The 8,788-nt window shown below is 61.0% G+C and overlaps 1 protein-coding gene across 4 annotated transcripts in view; it reads left to right on the top strand.

Moving 5' to 3' along the window:
• BRPF1 (bromodomain and PHD finger containing 1) overlaps nt 1–8,778 on the top strand; it is a 14,597-nt gene extending 5,819 nt beyond the window's left edge. Inside the window, exons 3-13 of one of the 4 annotated variants that reach the window (XM_019536783.1) lie at nt 1,064–1,220; nt 1,568–1,699; nt 2,002–2,130; nt 3,083–3,395; nt 4,431–4,745; nt 5,271–5,561; nt 5,659–5,806; nt 6,070–6,206; nt 6,314–6,432; nt 8,279–8,433; nt 8,511–8,778. In XM_019536783.1, coding sequence (XP_019392328.1) covers nt 1,064–1,220; nt 1,568–1,699; nt 2,002–2,130; nt 3,083–3,395; nt 4,431–4,745; nt 5,271–5,561; nt 5,659–5,806; nt 6,070–6,206; nt 6,314–6,432; nt 8,279–8,433; nt 8,511–8,694 — 2,080 coding nt within the window. In that variant the 3' untranslated portion in view covers nt 8,695–8,778. Of the gene's footprint in view, nt 1–1,063; nt 1,221–1,549; nt 1,700–2,001; nt 2,149–3,082; nt 3,396–4,430; nt 4,746–5,270; nt 5,562–5,658; nt 5,807–6,069; nt 6,207–6,313; nt 6,433–8,278; nt 8,434–8,510 lie in introns of all 4 variants that reach the window. The other 3 variants (XM_019536781.1, XM_019536782.1, XM_019536780.1) reach the window with 3 other exon arrangements.
• Nucleotides 8,779–8,788: the final 10 nt, after the last annotated feature.

Below are 8,788 nucleotides of genomic sequence, written 5' to 3'. Positions count from 1 at the left end.
AGGAGGTGCGACTTCACGGTCGGGGCGGCTAGGATCTGGAACCAACTTCCAAGAGAAGTGGTGCAGGCTCCTGCCCTGGGGGGGTCTTTAAGAGGACTCGATGATCTACTCGGGTCCCTTCCAACCCTAGAAACTATGAAACTAAGTGCTGCCTGCATGTGTGGGGCAACAGAAGGCAGCCCTGGCAGGTGCACCCGTGGGCTGGGTGTGGTGAGGATCTTGTATGGGCCTGTGCAGCAGGCATTGGCTGGCCCCAGAGGCAGAGCACATGCCTCCCAGGAACCTCCTTCCCTCCCTGTCCTGCTCATTGCCCAACTTCTGCATTCCTGAGGGAGGAGCCACAGAGTCTCCAGGCAGCAGAAGCAGCTGCATCAGGGACCTTTGGCCAGGCTGAATTGCCTGCGGTCTGCGCTGGGTGTTCTCTGCCCTGTGCTGCCGGCTGTGTGCTCCAGCCCTCTCCCTGAACCTCCCCAGCTCAGCTCCCCCCTGGGTGCCCCCTGTACCAGTGTCCTGCCCTGTCTCTCACCCGCTCCGCTGATTCCCCTCCTAAATGCCTCCTCCACATGTGCACAACAACGTTTGCTCTCTGCTATGTGCACTTCCCTGCCCCCCAGTCTGCCTGGGGTGGCTGTGGAGGAGAGTCGTGCTGCCTCCCTGCTGCTGGTCAGCTTGTGCTCACTAACTGTACACTGCAGGCTCGCCCGAGGGGTGCCTTGTCTGAACCCAGCGGCAGGCCTGGGCACTACCATGACGCGTGTGATTCAAGGCTGCCAGACACCTGGCTGCTTTGTTACTCTCATGCACCATCCCCCGCCTGGTCCCCCGGGGAGGGTTTGTGGGGAAGAGGGTAACCAGCCCTCTAAGCTCATGTGGCATCTGCCCCACTTCCAGAGAAGCAAGGGGGACCCCCTGCCTTTCTGAGGCGCTCCTGCGCCACCAGCTCGCCTGGCACTGCAGCAGTCCCCTCAGCCACATAGAGCAGCAGTGCGGGGCCTGCCAGTGGTACCTTTGGCAGCTCAGACTCTGCTGTGGCTGACTGCATGCGTTTTCTCATTTCTCTCAGGCTCAGTAAGATCACCAACCGCTTAACCATCCAGAGGAAGAGCCAGTTCATGCAGAGGCTTCACAGCTACTGGACGCTGAAGAGGCAGTCCCGCAATGGGGTCCCTCTGCTGCGCCGGCTCCAGACGCACTTGCAGTCTCAAAGGAACTGCGATCAGGTAGGGGCTCCCTGCCTGGTGAGGAGGCAGCCCGGGGCCCAGAGCATTTGCTGCACGTGGTGCCTGCAGTTTCATGTAGGAAGGAAAACCCCTGGGTGCCTGCCACTGCTGCTCCAGCAGCCTCTACTGCCCTTGGCGTCACAGACTTGGCAGGCAGCGACTCCTGCCAAAGCCTTGGGGGGGCGGGGGAGGGGGAGCAGATGTGAGGGCCCAGATAGGGCTGTTGGTAATGAAATGTGAACCCTGGCGGAAATGGCGCATCAAGCCCCCCCACACCCTTTGTCCCAGCTTGCTGCCATGGGGGGGCTGTGTCCCTACCCATCCCATAGCCTCTGCTGTTCCTGCAGAGAGACACTGAGGATAAGAACTGGGCCCTCAAGGAACAGCTGAAATCCTGGCAGCGCCTCCGCCATGACCTGGAGCGCGCACGCCTGCTGGTGGAACTGATCCGCAAGAGGGAGAAGCTTAAGAGAGAGACGGTAAGGACTGCGAGCCCTCCTGGGGGACCATCACCCTCAGCCCCTTGCTCACTGTGCTGTGCCCTGCATGTGGGGCACGGGGCTGGGGGAGACATTGCCTCCATTTCCCAGGGCAGCGCTAGGCAGAGCCGGAACCAGTTCTGCTGGTGCCAAGGCCCCTGCGTGTGGCTATTGTGTGAGCAGGGTGACGCCAGCAGTGGCTGCTTCTTCCTGTGTGGGTCTGTGGGGCCTGTGGCCAGGACAGGCGCCATGCATGGGAGCAAAAGCTCCTGGCTCAGAGGCACCGTGTCTGTGTGTTCCAGATCAAGGTCCAGCAGGTGGCACTGGAAATGCAGCTGACGCCTTTCCTCATCCTCCTCCGCAAGACTCTGGAGCAGCTGCAGGAGAAGGACACAGGCAACATCTTCAGCGAGCCGGTCCCTCTGTCTGAGGTAACAGAACTCTACGAAGTAAGAACCCCCTCCCCCAGCTTTCTGCTTCACTTGCACTCGACCCGGGCTTGTGCACGGGCACCCAGACCGCTGGCGCGGCCAGGGGGCAGCTGGGAGCAGGCCAGCTTGTCCCAGTGGCGGTTGTTGAGGGGATGCAGGGCAGAACTGCTGCCCTACTGACCAGGTTGAGCTTGGCTGTGGCTCACACCCTGCGGGCTGGCGGCTGCTGCTGACAGAGAGCTGAAAGGCTCCGTGCTCTTTGTGCACGTCAGTGATCTCAGCATGCAGCAGGCCAGGCTGGGGGAGCAGGGTTTCCTGCCGGGAATGGCAGCTGCTGGCAGCCAGCAAATGTCATGCTTCGCACTGCCCCTCAGGTGCGCCATTGGTGGAGCCGGGAATGGATGCAAACAGTGTCTGGCCTCCGAGCAGCCCCCAGCACAGTGGGAAGTGTGGCTCGAGGCTGTGGGCTACAGTCCAGTTGGGGGGAACCATGTACAACCAGCGCCTGCAGGTCCGGGCCCAGGGGCTGCAGCAGTGCCAGGGCGTCCCTGCCTGCGCTGCTGCTGGCTCCACCTCATTGGTTTGTGTGTCGCCCCCACACCTATGCCCTCCCAGGAATGGAAGCAAACTGCTTCTCTGCCCCGGGGAATTAATTCTGGATGCTGTGGCCCGCAGGCTAGAGGATCCGGCTGGCTCAGAAACATGGTGGGGCTGGGGGCACCTCCACGGTGCTCTGCCTTGTGTTTCTGTGAGCTGCAGCATGCAGGCAGCGTGCGGAGCCAGATCCAAGATCCAGGAGCTCTGGGGCTTTGCCATTCCCTTTGGTCACGCAGGGCAGGAGGCGCATTTGGGATGGAGCACCAGCGAGCAGAGCCTCTAACAGCCACTTTCTTAGAGCAGGTGGTCACGAGGTGGAGCTCCTGCCTCTGAGCTCTGGCGCCTTCCTTTGCAGGTCCCAGACTACCTGGACCACATCAAGAAGCCAATGGACTTCCAAACTATGAAACAGAACCTGGAGGCCTATCGCTACCTGAACTTCGACGATTTCGAGGAGGACTTCAACCTCATCATCAATAACTGCTTGAAGTACAATGCCAAGGACACCATCTTCTACCGGGCGGCCATCCGGCTGCGAGAGCAGGGGGGCTCCGTGTTGCGCCAGGCTCGCCGCCAGGCAGACAAGATGGGCATTGACTTTGAGACGGGCATGCACTTCCCTCACTGCTTGCCTGTGGATGATGCTCAGTGCCCAGGCATCGAGGATGGTGGGTACCAACTCCCAGTCCTGGGGATCAAAGGGTTGACCCGGGAGTCAGAGCTGGAGTTTTATCAGATTGTTGGGGGCCTGGGCAGGGCAGAAACAGTCCTGAACATGTGTTGTCCACCATCCCTATCCCTCTGGTGAGGTCTCTTCCTTGCACTGCTCCCTGCGAGGTTGAGGTGGGGGGGTGAGCCCACTGAGGCTGTTGGGCAGCAGGATGGGGCAGTACTGCATTTTGAGTTGGGGCCAGAGAGCTGTTCCAGGGACCTTCTAGCCCTAAAATGGCCTGAGTCCCCTCCCCAGTCAATCCTCAGCATTGTCCCTGTTTGCAGTTGGTGGTGAGCTGCCAGGGTGCGGCGGGGGGGGTGCCCTTGCTGCGTGACTGCACAGTGTTGCCTGAAAGAAGTGAAACAGGCACTTGAGAGCTGGACTTCCCTGCCATGGCTCCACCCTGGGGGACGGGTCAGTGTAGTGTTGTGCCCCCGGGTGGCCCCTGGACAGATTCTCTCTCTGGTTGGAGCACACGCCCCTTCTCATTCACCCGCTTACTGTGGGGTGGTGTCTGCCTGTGCGTGGTGCCCATGTAGAGCTGCTGCTATGTGCCCCTTGGCCAGGCATCTCTTCCCTCTAGTCCCTGACTCTGGTCCTGGCTTGTCTTGGCTTTCTGTAGCCTGCAGTAGGTGTGTGGAGCAGAACCCCTGGCTGAGAGACAATCTTGTCTGCCCAGGTCCATCCCCGCCCTGCAGCAGTCTGGCAGCCCACTAGGGTAGAGAGGCCAGGAGCTGAGCAGGAACTAAGGGTGTGGGGATGTCCTTGTGCCTGGGAGGGGACTATCCTTTCCCTGCCCCACTATGGCCCAGATTGTGCTGACTTCCTCCCTGATGCATCCCAGTGTCCTGTTCTTGTCACTCCCTGGTGTCAGGTGGAAGCATGCTGCTGCCCCCACCAATGTTGTGCTGCCCCTGAGCTTTTCATCTATCCTCTTGTGGGACCAGGAGAGATCCATGCCTCTCACCCATGTGCCTCTCTCTACCCCCAGAGGATGCACGGCTGCTGCTGACAGAGAACCAGAAGCACCTGCCCTTGGAGGAGCAACTGAAGATCTTGCTGGAGCGGCTGGATGAGGTTAACACAGGGAAGCAGAGCATTGGACGCTCCCGCCGGGCCAAGATGATCAAGAAAGAGATCACCATCCTGCGCCGGAAGCTGGCACACCCTCGGGAGCTGGGCCGGGAGGTGCTGGATAGGCACGGAGGCTCTGCCAGGGGCATCCTGCAGCCCCACAACCCCTGTGAGAAGGACACACAGACTGACAGTGCAGCTGAGGAGAGCAGCAGCCAGGAAACTGGCAAAGGTAGTGGCCACATGGGGGCCCATGCCCCAACAGAGTTCCAGGCTGATGTGTGAATAGGGGCATGGAGTGGAGGGGCTGCCCCTGCCATGTCCCTGCAGCAAAAGGGGCCAGGGCAGCTCCATGCAGAGAGTGGGGGTCACAGCCAGCATGCTTGAAGTCTGGCCTGGAGTAGCCTGGTCCCCTCCAACAGGAGAGGCTGCAGTGGGTGGAGGCAAGGGTCCCCCTTTCTCTCTGGAGTGCAGCTGAGGTCCCCTCCTCAAGCCTGGTGGCAGAGCAGGATCAGTGCAAGCCATTGGGAAAACAAGGGAGCAGCTGAAGCTGCACCTGCCAGAAGTGTTTGAGAGCCCAGCCGCACCAGAGCCTCACTCCTGGTGTGATGAGACTCTGGCTCTGAGAGCAGCAAAGCCAGGGTGAGAACCCTGCAGGGCAGCTCGCTGCAGGAGAAGTCCCAGGGCTGGCCCTCCTTTCTGTACGCTGGGCTCACGTGGGCTTGACACTTGCTTCCCCCCGCCACCTCTGTTTTAGGCTTGGGCCCTAACTCCTCCTCCACCCCAGCGCATGAAGTTGGCCGTAGAACCTCTGTCCTCTTCTCCAAGAAGAACCCCAAAACTGCAGGACCCCCAAAGCGGCCAGGGCGCCCTCCCAAGAATCGGGAGAGCCAGCTGGTCCCTGGGCATGGGAGCAGCCCCATCGGCCCCCCACAGCTTCCAATAATGGGAGGGTCACAGCGGCAGCGGAAGAGGGTAAGAAAGAGCCCACACCAGAGCTCCAGCTCGGACAGTGACAGTGATAAATCTGCTGAGGAGCCTCCCATGGGTGAGTGTGGCAGCCCCAGCCCTGTGGGAGTCTGTTGTGGGGTTCAGGACTGGGGGCTGCGCATAGCTCATGCTGCCCCTCTGCCTGTCTGCTGCAGACCTGCCTGCCAATGGCTTCAGCAGCGGAAACCAACCCGTGAAGAAGAGCTTCCTGGTGTACCGCAACGACTGCAACCTGCCCCGAAGCAGCTCTGACTCAGAATCCAGCAGCAGCAGCAGCAGCAGCGCCGCCTCCGATCGCACCAGGTGCGGCACTTTGGCATGGCCAGGCAGCCTCCTGCCTGGCCTGGAGCTCCCCCAGGGTGTGGGCTCCTCCAGCCTTTGGCAGCCCCCTCAAGCATTGCCCCTCCGGAGGCTGCAGTGCTGTGGGGTGCCATGCAGTACCCCACCTTCTCCCATAACATGGGAGAAGGATCTTCCTCTCCCCAAGGGTGCTGACTGCAGCAGGAGCAGGAAGCCAGTGCCTACATGGCTCTCAGCAGCCTAACTGCTCACTCCCTCCCCCACAGCACCACACCCTCCAAGCAGGGCAGAGGGAAGCCCTCCTTCTCCCGCGTGAACTTCCCAGAGGACAGCAGCGAGGACACGTCTGGGACGGAGAATGAGTCCTACTCCGTCGGCACCGGGCGAGGTGTTGGGCACAGCAGTGAGTGTTTTGAGCTCTCGCACAGCAATCCCAGTTTCTGTGGCAGCAAGGAGGGGCAGTGCTGACTCTCTTCCCTCCTACCCCCCTTCCTCTCTCCTTTGGTGCAGTGGTGCGGAAGAGCATTGGCCGTGGGGCAGGGTGGTTGTCAGAAGACGAGGACTCCTCTCTGGATGCCCTGGACTTGGTGTGGGCCAAGTGCCGGGGATACCCATCATACCCAGCATTGGTGAGTATGGCACATACTATTCCACCCAGGTATGGGGCCTGGCCACAAACCATCCAATATAGGTGCTTGCTCTGCAGGGAGCCAGACTGCCTGGCCGCAAGTTGAATGGGGCACAGGGACTCCCTGTCCAGCAGCACAGAACCGCCAGTTCCCTGCACACCTGGACCCTTGCAGGGTGCAGGCTGTATAGCTCTGCTTCCCAGCAATCTGGAGTGGGCCAGGAGCTGTAGCCCCCACTGCCTGCCCCAGAGAGCTCACAGTTAGGGCAGGACGGCACAGGATGCTGACGTGGGCACTGTGAAGTAGGACACAACTGGCCGGGGGTCTAAGCACATGGTCTCATTTAGGGACAGTGGCACAAGACCCACAGCTGACAGCAGAGACTGCCCTGGGGCTGGCAGCTGTCACTGAAGAGATGGCTTCCAGGAGGCACCGCCTCTTCCTGCATTCCTGGCGCCATGGAGAGAGCGCCTGCTGCTGCCTGGCTCAGCCGCCAGCAGGCAAACTGAACCTGAGAATCACTGAGCACAGCACAGGGAGCGCTGATCTGCCGCGGGTGCTCCCACACCTTGCATCTCCACACTCTCCCCAGCTGCCTGACAGACACCGGGGCACTGAGAATGGGGCAGAGAAGGGCAGAAAGGAGGATCAGGGTCTGGAACGGCTTCCAGACAGGGCCTCCCAGCTTAGAGAGATGACAGGATACAACAGAGGTCTGTAGAGTGTGGGTGGGTCAGTAGGGATTTCCTGTTTACCCTCTCAGAACTAAGGCCATGAAAGTAGGAAGTGGGTTTCAGCCGCTAACTTTTGGAGCTCGTTGCTGCACAGGGTCGTAGAGCTGACTGACCGATCAACCAGGGTCGAATGAGGATCAGACAGACTTGTGCTGGACGGGGAGGTGGGCACAACCCATTAGAGCTATGGGTGTGGGCTCCATCTGGGTCTTTCCTGGGCCTCTAAAGGCAGGAAACTGTAAGGGCAGGAACAGATCAGTCTGGTAGACCCTGCATAAATTCTACTGCTCTTAAGATGTGCTTTGTGGTGTTGCAGTACAGCCGTGGGCGGGATGGACCTGTGGTCTGGCCCAGGACAGCAGCACATCCATTCTTATGGGCAGAGACTGCAGCACCGAGCTACACTGGGGTCCTAGAACCAATGATCCAGTGTTTCTGGGCTATGAGTGCAGCAGTCTGGAACAAAGGGCCCTGCTCTGGCATCTCCTTCAGCTGTGGGGATTTCCCAGGCTTTGCCGGTTGCACCCTCGCCCTCCCCCCTCTGCTCCATGTAGCGGGAGGTTTTAAGCCTCCCCCAGCAGGGCCGTGCTGCTGGAGCCTGGGCTGGGCTGGGCTGGGCTGTGCCGATGCTTCTGCTGGGACCAACCCTACAGGGTCTGGGCTGGAGGGTCTGCGCCTGGGGTCAAACTGATGCCAGATTTGGGGTCAGTCCATACCATGGTTAGACTGGCACAGAGTGGGGGGGCTGCAGCAGGGGCACGGCCTCTACCCGGGACTTGACTGTATATTGACATTTGATAGAAGTGGGGTGTTGGCCGCTGTGGGTCCCTGTGTTACCTGTGGTAGGTGCAAGCGTTAGGTCTGCTGTCAGGGTCGATGATAGTTTTATGAGGAGTCTAGACAGGATTTGTACAGGAAGGTTTGACCTCTCCAGCCCCACGTCTCTACGCCCCTGCGAGTGTTGGTGGTATAAACCTGGGCTTCTGCCGGAGCACGATGCAGAGCCAGCAGCTCGGTCTGCTCTCAGCTGGCCACCCGCCCAACTGTCCGGGCGGGCTCTGGCCCACACCTGCTCACCCCAGCCTGGCTTTGTTTCCCCACCGCTCTGGCAGATCATCGACCCCAAAATGCCGCGGGAGGGCATGTTCCACCACGGCGTCCCCATCCCCGTGCCGCCCCTGGAGGTGCTGAAGCTGGGCGAGCAGATGACTCAGGAAGCGCGGGAGCACCTCTATCTGGTCCTCTTCTTTGACAACAAGCGGACCTGGTAAGGAGGAGGCCGGGCTCCCCGGGCGCGTGGGGGGCGGGGGCCGCGCGGTGACCGAGCTGCCCCTTTCCCTGCAGGCAGTGGCTGCCCCGGACCAAGCTGGTGCCTCTCGGGGTGAACCAGGACCTGGACAAGGAGAAGATGCTGGAGGGCCGCAAGTCAAACATCCGCAAGTCGGTGCAGATCGCCTACCACCGCGCCATGCAGCACCGCAACAAGGTGCAGGGCGAGCAGAGCAGTGACTCCAGCGAGAGCGACTAGGCCCCGGCTGCTGCTCGAGCCCGGCCCGGCCCGGCCGCGGCTCCCCCATCTCAGGGCAAGGGGCGCCCGGAGCGGCCGGCCCCCGTGCAGCTGG

The sequence above is a fragment of the Crocodylus porosus genome, unplaced genomic scaffold (genome assembly GCF_001723895.1).
Source record: "Crocodylus porosus isolate Cpor-Errol unplaced genomic scaffold, CroPor_comp1, whole genome shotgun sequence".
In the NCBI taxonomy this organism is placed as follows: domain Eukaryota; kingdom Metazoa; phylum Chordata; order Crocodylia; family Crocodylidae; genus Crocodylus; species Crocodylus porosus.
This window is presented reverse-complemented; position numbering and strand designations above follow the sequence as displayed.